Genomic DNA, 18,843 nt, shown 5'->3' on the forward strand with positions numbered 1-18,843 from the left:
TCCGTCCGTCCGTCCGTCCGTCCGTCCGTCCGTCCGTCCGTCCGTCCGTCCGTCCGTCCGTCCGTCCGTCCGTCCGTCCGTCCGTCCGTCCGTCCGTCCGTCCGTCCGTCCGTCCGTCCGTCCGTCCGTCCGTCCGTCCGTCCGTCCGTCCGTCCGTCCGTCCGTCCGTCCGTCCGTCCGTCCGTCCGTCCGTCCGTCCGTCCGTCCGTCCGTCCGTCCGTCCGTCCGTCCGTCCGTCCGTCCGTCCGTCCGTCCGTCCGTCCGTCCGTCCGTCCGTCCGTCCGTCCGTCCGTCCGTCCGTCCGTCCGTCCGTCCGTCCGTCCGTCCGTCCGTCCGTCCGTCCGTCCGTCCGTCCGTCCGTCCGTCCGTCCGTCCGTCCGTCCGTCCGTCCGTCCGTCCGTCCGTCCGTCCGTCCGTCCGTCCGTCCGTCCGTCCGTCCGTCCGTCCGTCCGTCCGTCCGTCCGTCCGTCCGTCCGTCCGTCCGTCCGTCCGTCCGTCCGTCCGTCCGTCCGTCCGTCCGTCCGTCCGTCCGTCCGTCCGTCCGTCCGTCCGTCCGTCCGTCCGTCCGTCCGTCCGTCCGTCCGTCCGTTCGTTCGTTCGTTCGTTCGTTCGTTCGTTCGTTCGTTCGTTCAGTTCGTTCGTTCGTTCGTTCGTTCGTTCGTTCGTTCGTTCGTTTGTTTAAAGCCATTGGACACTTTTGGAACAGAAATAACGTACAGGGTTTACAGAAGGTAATGGTGAAAGACTTCTCTTGGAATATTATTCCATAAAATGCTTTACTTTTTTAAAAAACATTAAAACAATTATCAATTCTCAATATCAAGAATTACGGATTTATTTTAAACACATGTCATGACACGGCGAAACGTGCGGAAACAAGGGTGGGTTTTCCCGTTATTTTCTCCCGACTCCGATGACCGAACGAGCCTTAATTTGCACAGGTTTGTTATTAATTTATACATAAGTTGTGATACACGAAGTGTGGGACTTTGGCATTACTATTTACCGAAAGTGCCAATTGGCTTTAATTGTGTGGTATTTTTTTTTTTTTTTTTTTTTTAAATCCCATTTGTTTTGAATCAAACATTTTGTGAAATTTAAATGTTTCCTGACCATGGTATGCTATTTGAAACAATGACCCATCTCAGGAAAATAATATATTATGTACATCACAACTTGACGCATTATTAATAATTCAACTTAATCTCACACTCGTGCTACACTCTATAACGAGGAACGTTAAAGGCACTGTACACGTTTGGTAATTACTCAAAATACATCAGCATAAAAACTTACTCAGTAATGAGCAACAGAGAGCTGTTGATAGTGTAACACATTGTGTGAAACGACTTCAGCTGAAGTAACGAATTTTTTGAGAAAGATTTATTTTCTCACTCGAACATTAAAAGACTTCAGCTGAAGCCTTTTACTTCGGCTTGAAAGCAAACAATTTTTGTACAACAAGGGTGTTTTTCTATCACCATTCTCTTTCAACTTTTATGACCAATGAGCCCCCACACCAGGCTGGAGACACCAGGTGAGAATACTGGGCTTTGACATGCCAAACGTGTACATATTGCTTTAAACCATTGATGCAGACATTGATGCAGACATTGATGAACGAACATAGTTAGTGATTATTGTCTGAAATCTTGTTCTTATTAACAGACACTCCGGCTTGTGCCAGCCATGAGTTTGAATGCGCAAATACTGGTTCGTGTATTCCAGGCTACTGGGAGTGCGATAACTTCGACGATTGTGGAGATTTGAGCGACGAAGTCAACTGTGAGTACATTTTATACTGTCACTGTTATGTAGTGGAAGTTTTAGTTTGAAAAAGGACAAATTGACTAGAGCGGGAGGCGTTTGAGTGTGACTGTTTGTGACCAAGACCTTCGGCCCTCCAGCCCTATGTTGGAAGTCTCCTTAAAATTGTTAGGCATAATATTGTTTGTTAGGGTGCCATTCAGAAGCTAAATAGATTGTTATTACTTATTCAGCCATTTCTTCAAATTCAAAAATATAAGTAGACAAATAGTATTTTGTACAACATTATATGAAATTCACAGATAATAACCCACTGCATCAAAAACAAGTACAGCCCATATCAAACTGGCCAACTTTCTAAAAAGTATCTATTAGCACAACGATAGTACCAGAATAGGAAATCCAGCCGAAATATCACTACCTATATAGCTTGCACCATATGTAATTGCTATAGCAGCTTACCAGAACATTGTTTTTACGCAATTTTTGCCCGATAAGTGGACCAATCTAAACTTCTTTTTCTTTCCGTGATTTTGTTGTTTTTCAAAAGAAATAAGGGTCCACTTGGGTTCTACTCAAGGATGAAATAAATAAAATGACTTTCGCAGACAAACCTTTGACATTCTGTTTTATTTGTTTGAAGGTGCATGTGCTGCTGATGAATTCCAGTGCACGAGTGGTGGGTGTATACCAGACTATTGGCAGTGTGATCAGGAAAGGGACTGCAGTGACGCCAGCGACGAACAAGAATGTAAGTAGAACTTGTTCTCAAAACAAATTAACGCAACTTTCAGAAATATCGGCTCGTACGAAAAGGTCATATTATTGGCTACAACTAAAGGTTCTGGGGGTTAGGCCGAGTTTATTATGAATGATACCCGAGCCTACATCCATATATGGACTGCAAGACTGTTTCAGCCCCAGGAGTAGGTGGCATGTAGGTGGCAACGCCCCCGGATAAAACAATTATACTAGTTGATTGAAGCGACTTGCATACAAACATAACAAAATAAAAATACAATATCAATGGTTGTAAGCAGATTAAAGGCATTGCTTCCCAATTTTCTACTAAGCAAAAATAGGCAGGATGGCTGAAGATACAAAGATAATATTTTGTTGCAGCGTTACCTTATTGGCTCATTCTACTAATCGCAATAGGTTGTGCTCACTTACTTCTCGTGTAAAGAGCTCTGTGAAGTTTCACCCACTTGGTATTTTGTACCAAAGCGTTAAAACAAACTGAACCCTTCCCAATACAAAATTAGCAACCAACTTGTACTGCTTTGCAATAAAAAAAAAAATAACAATTTTTTTTTCTCCACAAACAAGGTTCGGCGAGACCATGCGGGGGCTGGGAAGACTGGGGTGAGTGGACCGAGTGTAACGCGCCATGCGGCGCCGGGCAGAGGCACCGAACTCGGGTCTGCCCCTGCGAGACGGCCACGGAGTGCCCGGGAGAAAACGTCGAGTACCAGATGTGTGAGCTCATGACATGTTTACCAGAAGCAGGTAAATGGAACACAGTTCTTTGGACGGCATTTAAAAAAAAATGGACTATGGGTTCAGACACATTTCATTGTTTACAACGATCCAACCTATAGGCCTAATATACTTCCCGACAATTTAATGAACTTTATAGTCATTCCATTTTCATAAGTTTATTTTAATGTATTTACAAATGTTCACTGTTGTACTTTTGTACAGGAGAGTATCGTGTTTCAATTTTATTTATGTCTTTTTTTCCTCAATATTTGCTATTGTTAACTACTGTACTTCTGTACACGAGATGTTACCAATGACAATAATGTGTGTCATCTTGATGTATGTTGTTTATAAAGGCAGCGGTTGTGGTACACGTCAACCAGTGGACAAGTCAATTCAGCGAATCGTGGGTGGTGAAGACGCTGCACGCGGTGCCTGGCCGTGGTACGCCCAGCTTTATTTCGATGGTACTTTCAGCTGTGGTGGTACCTTGGTGGACAACAAGTACATCGTAACCGCAGCCCACTGCGTCTCTGGTCCGGGGTAAGCTAATATTTAATATAGCGATAAATACAATCTTAAAATCAAATCATATTAGTAACATAAAGAATTCACAGACGGCAGAGTCACGTCGATTTCATGAACTCTTCCTGTATGAATAATCTAAGCGAGCGTGCATGCACTGAACCTTATGCAGCATGTATATTCACGTTTTGTTTATTTTTTATGAAAATGGCGAACGTGTTCCGTCGACCAAGGGCGTTTAATTTACTGCAAGGACGGTTTTGCACGGGGGTGGACACAACTGCATATGCAAATGTGTCCGGCGGACATTATTGCATATGCAATAATGCTCTCCGGATAGTATTGCATAGAAGACATAATTGCATGCGACACCGGCTCAGCGAGCCGCCACTACTCATCAAAGAATCATGGGGCCTTCGCATACCTTAATTAATTACTTCAAACCATAATCTAAAAAAATCAGAGATAAAGAGAACATCTGACAGGATTTGGGTTAAAAGCAAATTGGTCTGCGTATCCGGCATGATACAACAAATCGCCACAATTAAAGTACACCTTTTTTCAGAAATGAGTGTTGGGGGAAATGTGAATGAAAAATCCTTTATCCAGATTGAGAATCCTTGGAAATGGCTGGTCCGTAAGTAAAACTAATGCAAAACATTGTTGTATAATTTTCCCAATTAAAACCTGATTGTTCGTTACAGTAATAAACCGCTTTAAAAAAAAACCACTCTTGAAAATTAGGTTAGTTATCAATATTCTATTTTTATTTCTCAGAGCCAACGTTGCAGCTGACTGGAAAGTATACCTGGGCAAGAACAGAGAAAATGACAGCGAGCACAACGACGAGCATGTCAGTGACGTGACACATATCATCATTCATGGAAACTACAACGACGAAACCACTGACAACGACATCGCCGTCATGGTGCTTGCTAGTCCACCACCAGAGGAAAGTCGGTTCATCAACTCGGTTTGTCTGGACGCGGGTGGCAGTGCCGGCTTCGACAGCACCTCTGTGTGTTACATCGCTGGGTTCGGCGACACACAGGGTAAGACTAAAAAGAGCTCATGAGATTTATGTTTAAGGCGGTTGTGCAAGTCTTGCGCAGCTTTTCGAAAACGCGCGAAACCCAGACAGTCTGTACAGACAACATGCTAACTTTATTCCATCAAATTACTCTTCTTTAGTAAAAACAAGAAAGAACAGTTTGTAGCGCTGTTTATACCAGTGGGCTTTCATAAGGATTTTAAGTGTTTACATTCGCCGGCTATTTCACTTTGTCTCGTAACTTATTATTTCAGCCATTGGTCTTTGTTTTGGAAGATAATTACTGCATTGTTCTCTGGTTTCAATTGTTGATTTTTGCTCTCCCAAATAAGCAGTATCTGTTGTGGAGAATTGATTGTTTTTACTTTCCTGTTTTTATTATAGAGGCCGGTAGCGTTGCTTACGTTCTACAAGAAGCATTAGTACCCCTTGTCAACACCGGAGATTGTAATAATGCTTACGGCGGACAAATTACAGACAACATGATCTGCGCGGGATACCAAGAAGGAGGAATTGACTCCTGCCAGGTAAACAAAACAATTCAGTATTATTATTGCTTATTTTTAAAAGAAAAACACAAGAACGAGACGAACTGTAGGCTACCCATAGCAATCAATGTACTATACCCATAGCAACCAGTGATTAATACCCATAGTAAAAAAAAAAGGAGTACCCGTAGCATAGCACCAGTTGCAGAATGGCTATATCAATCAATGTACTATTCCAGTGAACAGAACCCACATCAACAAAAGGATACCCATAACCCATGGCAATCAATGCACTATACTATACCCAAAGCAATCGATGCCTACTTTCTCCATAGCAACCGGTGCACAACACCCATAGCAACGGCAGTATCCTAACATCTAGACGCATAACAATAGCAGTGCATACCTGTTTCATTATGTGTTATACAACATCATTCTTTATTTGTGGCATTTTTACTCCTGCTATTGGTGAAAATTAACCCTTTTCTAATTTCCCATCGACTTCGCCTATCGAAACAAACAACAATTAAGACTTATTTACCAAGTTATTAACAACGTTGTTTGATTTTTCCCCTTCCTCTTGACAGGGTGACTCCGGCGGTCCATTGGTGTGCAGTAGACGGGATGAGTCAGCGAACGTTGAGCGGTGGTATCTGACGGGGATCACGAGCTGGGGCTACGGGTGTGCCAGACCAAACTACCCCGGTGTTTACACCAAAGTGGCTCGTTACGGAGACTGGCTCGAAAACGTCTTTGCATCACTCAGTGGCTAGTTTAACCTCTAAACATAAATATTATCGTCCTATGTGTCCAACACCCTTCAATGATTGGGGGGGGGGGTGTAGTTTGGGGTCTTTAGATCGAGCTATGGTGCTCATTTCTCATGATACATGTACAGATAAGTTTCACTAAATCACAAGGGCAGCTGACTGGGTGAAACGGGACTTTTTCTAAACCCAGAGCGTCGGCTCCGGCTTATTAGGCCCCGTCCGCATATCTTAAAGACACTGGACACTATTGATAACTGTCAAAGACTAGCCTTCACAGTTGGTTTATCTCAACATATGCATAAAATAACTAACCTGTGAAAATTTGAGCTCAATCGGTCATCGAAGTTGCGAGATAATAATGAAAGAAACAACACCCTTGTCACACGATGTTGTGTGCGTTTAGATGGTTGATTTCGAGACCTCAAGTTCTAAATCTGAGGTCTCGAAATCAAATTCGTGGAAAATTACTTCTTTCTCAAAAACTATGGCACTTCAGAGGGAGCCGTTTCTCACAATGTTTTATACCATCAACCTCTCCCCATTACTTGTTACCAAGTAAGGTTTTATTTTGAGTAATTACCAATAGTGTCCACTGTTTAGAACTTGAGGTCGCGAAATCAAAATTATTTGGCGGCACAGGTTGTATACTCCCCAGAGAGCTGAGATGGTTTAAGGAATGGTTTAAGGCCCAGTGACCAGGGGTAATACTGTTTAAGCGCCATGAGCGTCACTACGTGACGGACCTGAGCGCTATAAAATTGTTTAGTATTTAGTTTTTGTGGTTAAAATTAAATTTGTTTATTTTTAAGTAATTTAATTATTTAGTTTTTGTGGTTAAAATTGTCTTGTTGTAAAGCGCCAAGCATTTTTAATCGATTTGGCGCTATATAAATGTTTTATTATTATTATTGTTATTATTATTATTGTTATTATTATTTTTATATAAGCTACTATTACATACATACATACAACTAAATATTTATAAAGCGCCTTTACATCAAGATCAAAGCGCTGAAAAGAGCAAAACCAATAGAACTATAAATACAACAAATTACATCTGATACAAGTGAGTTTTGAGAGATTTTTTGAATAAAGAGTTACAATTTTTGATGCGTACTGGGAGGTTGTTGTAACATTAAATGAACATGTTGCCTTGAATCGGTCGAGTTGGTCTTTGAAAAAGCGTTTGTTACCGTTTGTTATCAAATACATAATGGTTAGAAACATGTTGTAAGTAGAATACAATCAAAACTAATATTTTTAAACCTTAGTTAATTTTTTATTCACATTCCTCTCATAAAAACACATATTTTAGTGACAAAAGCTTTATTTAAAAAATACCACTTCCAGGTGACTTTAACTGTTTGTATGACTATTTTTAATAAAATTATGTCTTTCGTAAATTTAAATGAATCTTGAATTCTCAACTTGGTATCTTGTTTTTTAACTTCTTGCCCCATTGTCCAGCCAGTCGAAATCGTTATTTGCAATTATTTTATCACACTAAGTATAGGTAATAATCATAACCACTAAACGTGTACAATGTTTTCATATCGGGACACTTTTGAGGGATCTTTGTTGGCAATTAAGTTACAATATTCCTGTTAACTGACAAGTTTAATAAGCAACTTATATCAGCCATTGTAAAAAACAAGTTGGTAGACTTCAGGAAAACAATTAATAGTGGGGTTTTTTTGACACAAATGAAAAAAGAATTAGAAACCACAAGCAAAGATTTGGTCAGATTAAAACAAAATTAAAAAAATCACAATTCATAAAAATAAAAATAAACATGATTTACAAAACAACACAACCAATCTGAACCAATAAATTATTCAGTAGAACAATAATAGGCCTAATTATCCATGTTGGATTTTTTATTAACTTTTTTTTTTGAGAGAGAGAGATTGCCATGATGGACTGAATTCACCCGAGACTTCCCTACAAAACCCGTTCGTCTATCCTAATTAATAGCTTACTACGAATGATATAAATGATATAGGCTACAAGTACATGTAATACATTACATGCTTTGAACTTTGCTCTAGAATGGGCACACAAATTGTCCTCTGGTTAGGGGCACTTGTGGAAAAAAAAACAATTTGTATTGAAACCTTGCAAAGGGCACCACAGCAAAAAGCAAAATGCACCGTGGGTTATTTCGAGGGCTGCTACTATGTATGTAGACTTGGGAAACATTCATTCATACAAAATATAATTTCCATATCAAAGATGAAAATACAGAAGTGCATGCATGCAATATACAATTACGCTGAGTAAACTAACCTTGGATCGGTCGAGTTGGTCTTTGAAAAGCGTTCTGTAACCGTTTGTTGTAAAATGTTTATGGTTAGAAAGATATTGTAAAAGTAGATAACAATGATCTACACAAATATGCCTCGAAATTGCGTGGTTTTCTTTTTACCCTGTCGACTAACACGGTCGGCCATTTATGGGAGTCAAAATTTTGACTCCCATAAATGGCCGACCGTGACAGTTCGAGACATAAAAGGAAAACCGTGCAATTTCGAGTGATACTTGTGTGGATCATTATATTCTACTTTTAAAACATCTTTCTAACCATATGCATTTCATAACAAACGGTTTCAAACGCTTTTAATAGACCAACTCGTCCGATCCAAGGCAACGTGTTCCTTTAATAACAAAACCATTTCAGTGTGGTAAAATGTTGTACTAATGCACTTGAGGTGCTGCATTCCTCGACCTTGGGAGAAAGGGGGCGGGGTCCACAAGACTCAAGACTGTAGGTTTTTTGCAAAACGAGAATCGTGATGAGAAAAAACTTGCTTCTGACACAGTTTAAAGACACCTTTGGTAATTGTCAATAACCAGTAGTCTCACATCCTAACATAAATTATAGCATAAAATCACAAAACCTGTAAAAATCTGGGCTCATTGGTCATCGTATTTGCAACAGAACAAGAAAAAAGAAAAGTACCCTTGTTGAATTATTTTGTGTGCTTTCAGATGCACAATAAAAGGTTTCAACTGGTATCAACTGTCCCTGTTGGGGTGAGAACTCCCTGGTTGACTTGAAACTTCCCGTAAGGTCTCCCGCGGGTAAAATGAGCCTCAAGGAGATTGACCATCTTGGGAGCTTCTGTAACGTTTGGCCAGACAGACGGCATGAAGCCCCCCGGCCCCAGCATTGGATTGAAAAGAGCACCCCAGAGCACCGAACAGGTGTGATTTAGGAACTGAAGATCTGTATTGAAAGTGGAACACGTAATAGGACTCGTTCAGCAACATCAAAGAGCTAGAGCAATTGGCATAGTCTGTTTAGGCCTACTTATGGAATGTTGGTTACTGAAATGATGGCATCTAGCAGTGCACTTTTCTATTTATTTTCATCCGGAGTTGGCTTTTGTCGCTCTCTTCAATCCTGTGACGTAGCCCCATTCATTAATTTGATAAGACAGTCATTATTGGGTTGGCCGGCCCAAAATACTGGGTACTTTAGTGTAGTCAGTAGTTTGGTGTGCAGTCAACCCTGTCTCCCTGGAATCCTGACGTCATTGTCTTTTGATATTCAACTATAATCCAACTCGGCAGATTCAATGACGTCAACCCCTTCAATTACATCATCTTTTTGCAAAACGTTTTAGGTCTATATAAAGAGGATCAAACAAGACTTGTAGCCACAATTTGAAACTCTGTTGAAGAAGGGAGCCACAACGAAACAAAACACACAACCGAAACTTAGCTCTTTTTGTAAGCACGACCGAAAGTCCGCGTTCAAGATGTTTAATCTTTTCGCTGCCGGGATGCTCTTCGTCTGTCTCGCGGGGATCTGTCCGCAAAGTTCCCGTGCAGGTCTCACATCTTCCTCCACGGAGCAAAGCAGTCTCGTGAGGGTAAGTTAAAACGTCAACCTACCTCCATGCTTCAACGATCGATAGCTCGAAAACAAAGTTTCTGTTTACACAAAAAAAAGGAGAAGAAGATTATAATTTAATGAACCACCATCATCAGTTAGGCTGTGTTCATCCAGTGTATGATGTAGCCCTGCGCATGTAAATGCCATTCATTTTTATTTCTTCCAGTTCTGGTTCATCATGGAGGCATTGCTAATTCTAACCCATGGGTTCATGTTGTTCCAGCATTAAACCCTGATGTCGTCTTTCTATTCTCTTCTCTTTACAACCGACTTAACATTCTGCAAATTCATTTGATTACTTACTTATTCTAATAGAGACAAAACCTAGTGGAATGTCCAGTGCCCCGACTGGGCATTCCTTTTTTTGGGTACAATGCCATTGCTCATGCAAGCGTATACAGTGAGTTTTTCAACGAAGAAATTCTTGCACTTGCCATCGGGTACAAGGGTCTCACTGTTGTAGTGCGCTAATAATTCTTGGTTTTCCTTCGTTTCCTAAGTTCAGCCACATTAATTTTCCTTCCATTATTACAATATTGTTGACGATAACGCATACCGTCCACCTAATGTAGAGAAGAATATCGTGTTGTGCAAACTTGTGGGGCTCCCATTATTGCAACTGTTTATGTTTTGTTGGCTGTTATGTTACTACTGGACTTACTTCCATGTCGGTCATTTCTCAGCCCCCTTTCTGGTAGCCTTGTTTTACCTTTAATGACACTGGACACTATTAGTAATTGTCGAAGACCAGTCTTCTCACTTAGTGTATCTCAACATATGCATAAAATAACAAACCTGAGACAATTTGAGCTCAATTTGGTCGTCGAAGTTGTGAGATAATAATGAAAGAAAAAACACCATTACCACATGATGTTGCGTGTTTTTAGAATCCATAATGTCTTATTGTCTCCTTTCCGCTCGGTTACCTAGTCTGATTTCTACTTCCATCGTCTGTCTACCTAATTTTCTTACCCCTCTCTCCTGTTGGTTGTCAGTCCATCTTTCTTAAGGTCCATCATTGAGTTTTCTATCCGACAGTATGTCCATTTAGCTTCCTTTATTTCATTTTCCTTATGATGAATCTTACTCCAGTGTTTGCTGTGCATTTAATCCTGTTTCTAATTGATATACGTAGCATGTCTCTCTCTTGGCTGTGCGGAGTTCATGTTATACCAGTTTTGTTGTTGTTAACGTTTCTGTTCATATAAGCAGCAATTTTAAATTAACATTTTCACAGGTCTTGAAATTTGTTTCTTACGTTGTTTTCATCCTTTTGATTTTATCAGAAACTCATTAACCACAGGACTGCTCTACAGGAAGGAGCCGCAAAGGTACAGAGAGGAGAAAACACTGTCGGTGAACAGAAGGAACTAGCCGAGTACATGATCAATGAAATGAAACGGAAAACACCGGTTGGTGAAGGTATGGACCCTCTGCTCTAAAAGAACCTTTATCATTTTGAAATGGACGATGTAAAAAGCGGGGGAAAAACTAATTGCATTGCTCCACTGGGAAAACAAAATAGTTTAACTTTCTTGTCACTCAAACTTTGTATAATTTCTCAATACATGAAAATAAAGAACTACATTAAACAACACAAATTGTTTAGTTTTTTGCCCATAGCGATTTTACAATTTTACAATTTTACTATTTTTGACTGTTTTTGTGACGTCACTCCATTGATGAAGGTGTAGATTATTTTGTATGAATCGTAGGTTCGTAACGAATCATCAATCATATGTAGATTCGTTATCGAAACTACAGTTGAGTATGAATGTCTTTTAAAAACAACATGATGTCAACAACTCAGCTGAAAAACTATTATATTTCCATGTCCCCAAAATGGTCCAGTTAAATAACTTACTTAGTAAATAAACATTCATAGTTAATAAATAAACACTGTATACTCGATAATGTTGCAACAACTATGCTTAAAGTCACCTGGAAGCGGTATTTTTTCAAAATAAAGCTTTTGTCACTAATATATGTGTTTTGATGAGTGGAATGTGAATAAACAGTTAACTAAGGTTTTAAAAAATCAGTTCTTATGTTGTTTACAAATTTTAGAGTAGACCCCGACCCGAGAGGGCGCTGTTCGTGACGTCAATCGAGGCAGACTTTGCCTGTTATGCGTAGAGTAAACACAATTGCAAACTACATGTACGGACCAAGTCGTGAGTTTGTACGTTTCAAAAAAAAAGGTTTTTTCCCGGCAATGCCGACCAGGTGTATTGCTGCTGAATGCAGAAAAACACTTTTTGAAATGTACCAACTCACGACTTGGACGTACATGTACTTTGCACGTGTGATTACTATACGCATTGCAGGCAAAGTCTGCCTCGATTGACGTCACAAAAGGGTTAGGCGGAGTCAGCCCCCAAAACAACTTTATATATTTTTTAAACATATACATCATGACAAACAATTACTAAAAAAATTGTTTTATTGTTCGTAAGCATAATATACTCTTATGTTTGAAAGAAAAAAATATATATTTCCACGTGACTTTAATATTTTTGCAAAATTGTTAAAATGGCAAACTGGCTGGTCACTCTCTTTGGATATTGACTGTACATTCTTGTTAAATTTTAAAGGAACGTTACAGAATCGGTAAGAAACAAAAATCGTGAAGATCACAGATTTACATAAAACTTGATGATAGTAGAAAACATCCCTTGGTATATTTCTGTCTGAAATTTCATATTTTATGAGAAATAATTTAATTTCGCAATGCAAAATTGTTAATCGGTTTTTCATTATTCTCTCGTGACCCAGATGACCGATCGATCTCGAACTTCTACAGGTTTGTCAGTTTATGTATATGGTGGATTACATAAAGTGCTTACAATGCCAGCAACTTTTTTGTTGAAAAAATAGAAATAGAAAAAAAACTATTCTGTATTTTAATGTTCCTTTAACTAATTATGGTGGTTGTTTTTTTTTTTTTTTATCACAGAGGATGAAATGATCGAGCCTAGGAACTTGGTTGAAACACGAAGATGGTGGTGGGACTTCGTATGTTCTTTCTATCCGGACTTATGTCCTGGTAAGTAGTGTTTGTTTGTTTAAAGCCATTGGACACTTTCGGAACAGAAATAACGTACAGGGTTTACAGAAGGTAATGGTGAAAGACTTCTCTTGGAATACTATTCCATGAAATGCTTTACTTTTTTAGAAACCATTAAAACAATTATCAATTCTCAATATCAAGAATTACGGATTTATTTTAAAGGAACACGTTGCCTTGGATCGGACGAGTTGGTCAAAACAAAAGCGTTTGTAACCGTTTTGTATATAATGCATATATGGTTGGAAAGATGTTTTAAAAGTAGAATACAATGATCCACACAAGTTTGCCTCGAAATTGCGTGGTTTTCCTTCTACTGTGCGAACTAACACGGTCGGCCATTTATGGGAGTCAAAATTTTGACCCCCATAAATGGCCGACGTGTTAGTCGACGAGGTAAAAGGAAAACCACACAATTTCGAGGCATGTTTGTGTGGATCATTGTATTCTACTTTTACAACATCTTTCTACCCATATGCATTTTATAAAAAACGGTTACAAACGCTTTTCAAAGACCAACTCGACCGATCCAAGGCAACGTTTCCTTTAAACACATGTCATGACACGCCGAAACGTGCGGATACAAGGGTGGGTTTTCCCGTTATTTTCTCCCGACTCCGATGACCGAATGAGCCTTAATTTTTCACAGGTTTGTTATTAACTTATATATAAATTTTGATACACGAAGTATGGGCTTTTGTCATTACTGTTTACCGAAAGTGCCAATTGGCTTTAATTGGGTGGTATTTTTATTTGTTATTTTTTTAAATCCCATTTGTTTTGAATCAAACATTTTGTGAAATTTAAATCTTTCCTGACCATGGTATGCTATTTGAAACAATGACCCATCTGAGGAAAATCATATATTATGTACATCACAACTTGACGCATTATTAATAATTCAACTTAATCTCACACTCGTGTACACTCTATAACGAGGAACGTTAAAGGCACTGTACACGTTTGGTAATTACTCAAAATACATTAGCATAAAAACATATTCAGTAATGAGCAACAGAGAGCTGTTGATAGTATAACACATTGTGAGAAACGACTTCAGCTGAAGTAACGACGTTTTTGAGAAAGATTTATTTTCTCACTCGAACATTAAAAGACTGCAGCTGAAGCCTTTTACTTCGACTTGAAAGCAAACAATTTTTGTACAACAAGGGTGTTTTTCTATCACCATTCTCTTTCAACTTTTATGACCAATGAGCCCACACACCAGGCTGGAGACACCAGGTGAGAATACTGGGCTTTGACATGCCAAACGTGTACATTGCTTTAAAGGCAGTGGACACTATTGGTAATTGTCAAAGACTAGCCTTCACAGTTGGTGTATCTCAACTTGAGCTCAATCGGTCATCAAAGTTGGGAGATAATAATGAAAGAAGAAAACACCCCAGTCACACGAAGTTGTGTGCGTTTAGATGGTTGATTTCGAGACCTCAAGTTCTAAACTTGAGGTCTCGAGTTCTAAACTTGAGGTCTCGAAATCAAATTCGTGGAAAATTACTTCCATCTCGAAAACTACTCCACTTCAGAGGGAGCCGTTTCTCACAATGTTTTATACTATCAACCTATCCCCATTACTCTTTGCCAAGTGAGGTTTAATGCTAATAATTATTTTGAGTAATTACCAACAGTGTCCACTGCCTTTAAACCATTGATGCAGACATTGAGGAACGAACATTGTTAGTGATTATTGTCTGAAATCTTTTTCTTATTAACAGACACTCCGGCTTGTGCCAGCCATGAGTTTGAATGCGCAAATACTGGTTCGTGTATTCCGGGCTACTGGAAGTGCGATAACTTCGACGATTGTGGAGACTTGAGCGACGAAGTCAGCTGTAAGTACATTTTATACTGTCACTCTTATGTAGTGGAAGTTTTAGTTTGAAAAAAGACAAATTGACTGTATGTGACCAAGACCTTCGGCCCTCCAGCCCTATGTTGGAAGTCTCCCTAAAATTGTTAGGCATAATATTATTTGTTAGGGTGCCAGTCAGAAGCTAAATAGATTGTTATTACTTATTCAGCCATTTCTTCAAATTCAAAAATATAAGTAGACAAATAGTATTTTGTACAACATTATATGAAATTCACAGATAATAACCCACTGCATCAAAAACAAGTACAGCCCATATCAAACTGGCCAACTTTCTAAAAAGTATCTATTAGCACAACGATAGTACCAGAATAGGAAATCCAGCCGAAATATCACTACCTATATAGCTTGCACCATATGTAATTGCTATAGCAGCTTACCAGAACATTGTTTTTACGCAATTTTTGCCCGATAAGTGGACCAATCTAAACTTCTTTTTCTTTCCGTGATTTTGTTGTTTTTCAAAAGAAATAAGGGTCCACTTGGGTTCTACTCAAGGATGAAATAAATAAAATGACTTTCGCAGACAAACCTTTGACATTCTGTTTTATTTGTTTGAAGGTGCATGTGCTGCTGATGAATTCCAGTGCACGAGTGGTGGGTGTATACCAGACTATTGGCAGTGTGATCAGGAAAGGGACTGCAGTGACGCCAGCGACGAACAAGAATGTAAGTAGAACTTGTTCTCAAAACAAATTAACGCAACTTTCAGAAATATCGGCTCGTACGAAAAGGTCATATTATTGGCTACAACTAAAGGTTCTGGGGGTTAGGCCGAGTTTATTATGAATGATACCCGAGCCTACATCCATATATGGACTGCAAGACTGTTTCAGCCCCAGGAGTAGGTGGCATGTAGGTGGCAACGCCCCCGGATAAAACAATTATACTAGTTGATTGAAGCGACTTGCATACAAACATAACAAAATAAAAATACAATATCAATGGTTGTAAGCAGATTAAAGGCATTGCATCCCAATTTTCTACTAAGCAAAAATAGGCAGGATAGCTGAAGATACAAAGATAATATTTTGTTGCAGCGTTACCTTATTGGCTCATTCTGCTAATCGCAATAGGTTGTGCTCACTTACTTCTCGTGTAAAGAGCTCTGTGAAATTTCACCCACTTGGTCTTTTGTACCAAAGCGTTAAAACAAACTGAACCCTTCCCAATACAAAATTAGCAACCAACTTGTACTGCTTTGCAATAAAAAAAAATAACAATTTTTTTTTCTCCACAAACAAGGTTCGGCGAGACCATGCGGGGGCTGGGAAGACTGGGGTGAGTGGACCGAGTGTAACGCGCCATGCGGCGCCGGGCAGAGGCACCGAACTCGGGTCTGCCCCTGCGAGACGGCCACGGAGTGCCCGGGAGAAAACGTCGAGTACCAGATGTGTGAGCTCATGACATGTTTACCAGAAGCAGGTAAATGGAACACAGTTCTTTGGACGGCATTTAAAAAAAAATGGACTATGGGTTCAGACACATTTCATTGTTTACAACGATCCAACCTATAGGCCTAATATACTTCCCGACAATTTAATGAACTTTATAGTCATTCCATTTTCATAAGTTTATTTTAATGTATTTACAAATGTTCACTGTTGTACTTTTGTACAGGAGAGTATCGTGTTTCAATTTTATTTATGTCTTTTTTTCCTCAATATTTGCTATTGTTAACTACTGTACTTCTGTACACGAGATGTTACCAATGACAATAATGTGTGTCATCTTGATGTATGTTGTTTATAAAGGCAGCGGTTGTGGTACACGTCAACCAGTGGACAAGTCAATTCAGCGAATCGTGGGTGGTGAAGACGCTGCACGCGGTGCCTGGCCGTGGTACGCCCAGCTTTATTTCCTTGGTTCTTTCAGCTGTGGTGGTACCTTGGTGGACAACAAGTACATCGTAACCGCAGCCCACTGCGTCTCTGGTCCGGGGTAAGCTAATATTTAATATAGCGATAAATACAATCTTAAAATCAAATCATATTAGTAACATAAAGAATTCACAGACGGCAGAGTCACGTCGATTTCATGAACTCTTCCTGTATGAATAATCTAAGCGAGCGTGCATGCACTGAACCTTATGCAGCATGTATATTCACGTTTTGTTTATTTTTTATGAAAATGGCGAACGTGTTCCGTCGACCAAGGGCGTTTAATTTACTGCAAGGACGGTTTTGCACGGGGGTGGACACAACTGCATATGCAAATGTGTCCGGCGGACATTATTGCATATGCAATAATGCTCTCCGGATAGTATTGCATAGAAGACATAATTGCATGCGACACCGGCTCAGCGAGCCGCCACTACTCATCAAAGAATCATGGGGCCTTCGCATACCTTAATTACTTACTTCAAACCATAATCTAAAAAAATCAGAGATAAAGAGAACATCTGACAGGATTTGGGTTAAAAGCAAATTGGTCTGCGTATCCGGCATGATACAACAAATCGCCACAATTAAAGTACACCTTTTTTCAGAAATGAGTGTTAGGGGAAATGTGAATGAAAAATCCTTTATCCAGATTGAGAATCCTTGGAAATGGCTGGTCCGTAAGTAAAACTAATGCAAAACATTGTTGTATAATTTTCCCAATTAAAACCTGATTGTTCGTTACAGTAATAAACCGCTTTAAAAAAAAACCACTCTTGAAAATTAGGTTAGTTATCAATATTCTATTTTTATTTCTCAGAGCCAACGTTGCAGCTGACTGGAAAGTATACCTGGGCAAGAACAGAGAAAATGACAGCGAGCACAACGACGAGCATGTCAGTGACGTGACACATATCATCATTCATGGAAACTACAACGACGAAACCACTGACAACGACATCGCCGTCATGGTGCTTGCTAGTCCACCACCAGAGGAAAGTCGGTTCATCAACTCGGTTTGTCTGGACGCGGGTGGCAGTGCCGGCTTCGACAGCACCTCTGTGTGTTACATCGCTGGGTTCGGCGACACACAGGGTAAGACTAAAAAGAGCTCATGAGATTTATGTTTAAGGCGGTTGTGCAAGTCTTGCGCAGCTTTTCGAAAACGCGCGAAACCCAGACAGTCTGTACAGACAACATGCTAACTTTATTCCATCAAATTACTCTTCTTTAGTAAAAACAAGAAAGAACAGTTTGTAGCGCTGTTTATACCAGTGGGCTTTCATAAGGATTTTAAGTGTTTACATTCGCCGGCTATTTCACTTTGTCTCGTAACTTATTATTTCAGCCATTGGTCTTTGTTTTGGAAGATAATTACTGCATTGTTCTCTGGTTTCAATTGTTGATTTTTGCTCTCCCAAATAAGCAGTATCTGTTGTGGAGAATTGATTGTTTTTACTTTCCTGTTTTTATTATAGAGGCCGGTAGCGTTGCTTACGTTCTACAAGAAGCATTAGTACCCCTTGTCAACACCGGAGATTGTAATAATGCTTACGGCGGACAAATTACAGACAACATGATCTGCGCGGGATACCAAGAAGGAGGAATTGACTCCTGCCAGGTAAACAAAACAATTCAGTATTATTATTGCTTATTTTTAAAAGAAAAACACAAGAACGAGACGAACTGTAGGCTACCCATAGCAATCAATGTACTATACCCATAGCAACCAGTGATTAATACCCATAGTAAAAAAAAAAGGAGTACCCGTAGCATAGCACCAGTTGCAGAATGGCTATATCAATCAATGTACTATTCCAGTGAACAGAACCCACATCAACAAAAGGATACCCATAACCCATGGCAATCAATGCACTATACTATACCCAAAGCAATCGATGCCTACTTTCTCCATAGCAACCGGTGCACAACACCCATAGCAACGGCAGTATCCTGACATCTAGACGCATAACAATAGCAGTGCATACCTGTTTCATTATGTGTTATACAACATCATTCTTTATTTG

At 39.7% G+C, this 18,843-nt stretch overlaps 1 protein-coding gene across 1 annotated transcript in view; it reads left to right on the forward strand.

Annotated features, from left to right (window-relative positions):
• The window catches only part of LOC139934114 (uncharacterized), a 40,545-nt gene that overhangs the window by 6,356 nt on the left and 15,346 nt on the right, over nucleotides 1-18,843 (forward strand). Inside the window, exons 4-20 of the mRNA XM_071928400.1 lie at nucleotides 1,669-1,785; nucleotides 2,411-2,518; nucleotides 3,097-3,276; nucleotides 3,606-3,792; nucleotides 4,552-4,826; nucleotides 5,210-5,352; nucleotides 5,901-6,081; nucleotides 9,202-9,287; nucleotides 9,743-9,958; nucleotides 11,268-11,403; nucleotides 12,938-13,027; nucleotides 14,782-14,898; nucleotides 15,498-15,605; nucleotides 16,182-16,361; nucleotides 16,691-16,877; nucleotides 17,637-17,911; nucleotides 18,295-18,437. Of these exons, the coding sequence (XP_071784501.1) occupies nucleotides 1,669-1,785; nucleotides 2,411-2,518; nucleotides 3,097-3,276; nucleotides 3,606-3,792; nucleotides 4,552-4,826; nucleotides 5,210-5,352; nucleotides 5,901-6,081; nucleotides 9,202-9,287; nucleotides 9,743-9,958; nucleotides 11,268-11,403; nucleotides 12,938-13,027; nucleotides 14,782-14,898; nucleotides 15,498-15,605; nucleotides 16,182-16,361; nucleotides 16,691-16,877; nucleotides 17,637-17,911; nucleotides 18,295-18,437 (2,729 nt within the window). The remainder of the gene's footprint in view (nucleotides 1-1,668; nucleotides 1,786-2,410; nucleotides 2,519-3,096; nucleotides 3,277-3,605; nucleotides 3,793-4,551; nucleotides 4,827-5,209; nucleotides 5,353-5,900; nucleotides 6,082-9,201; nucleotides 9,288-9,742; nucleotides 9,959-11,267; nucleotides 11,404-12,937; nucleotides 13,028-14,781; nucleotides 14,899-15,497; nucleotides 15,606-16,181; nucleotides 16,362-16,690; nucleotides 16,878-17,636; nucleotides 17,912-18,294; nucleotides 18,438-18,843) is intronic.

This window comes from Asterias amurensis, chromosome 2 (genome assembly GCF_032118995.1).
Source record: "Asterias amurensis chromosome 2, ASM3211899v1".
NCBI lineage: Eukaryota > Metazoa > Echinodermata > Asteroidea > Forcipulatida > Asteriidae > Asterias > Asterias amurensis.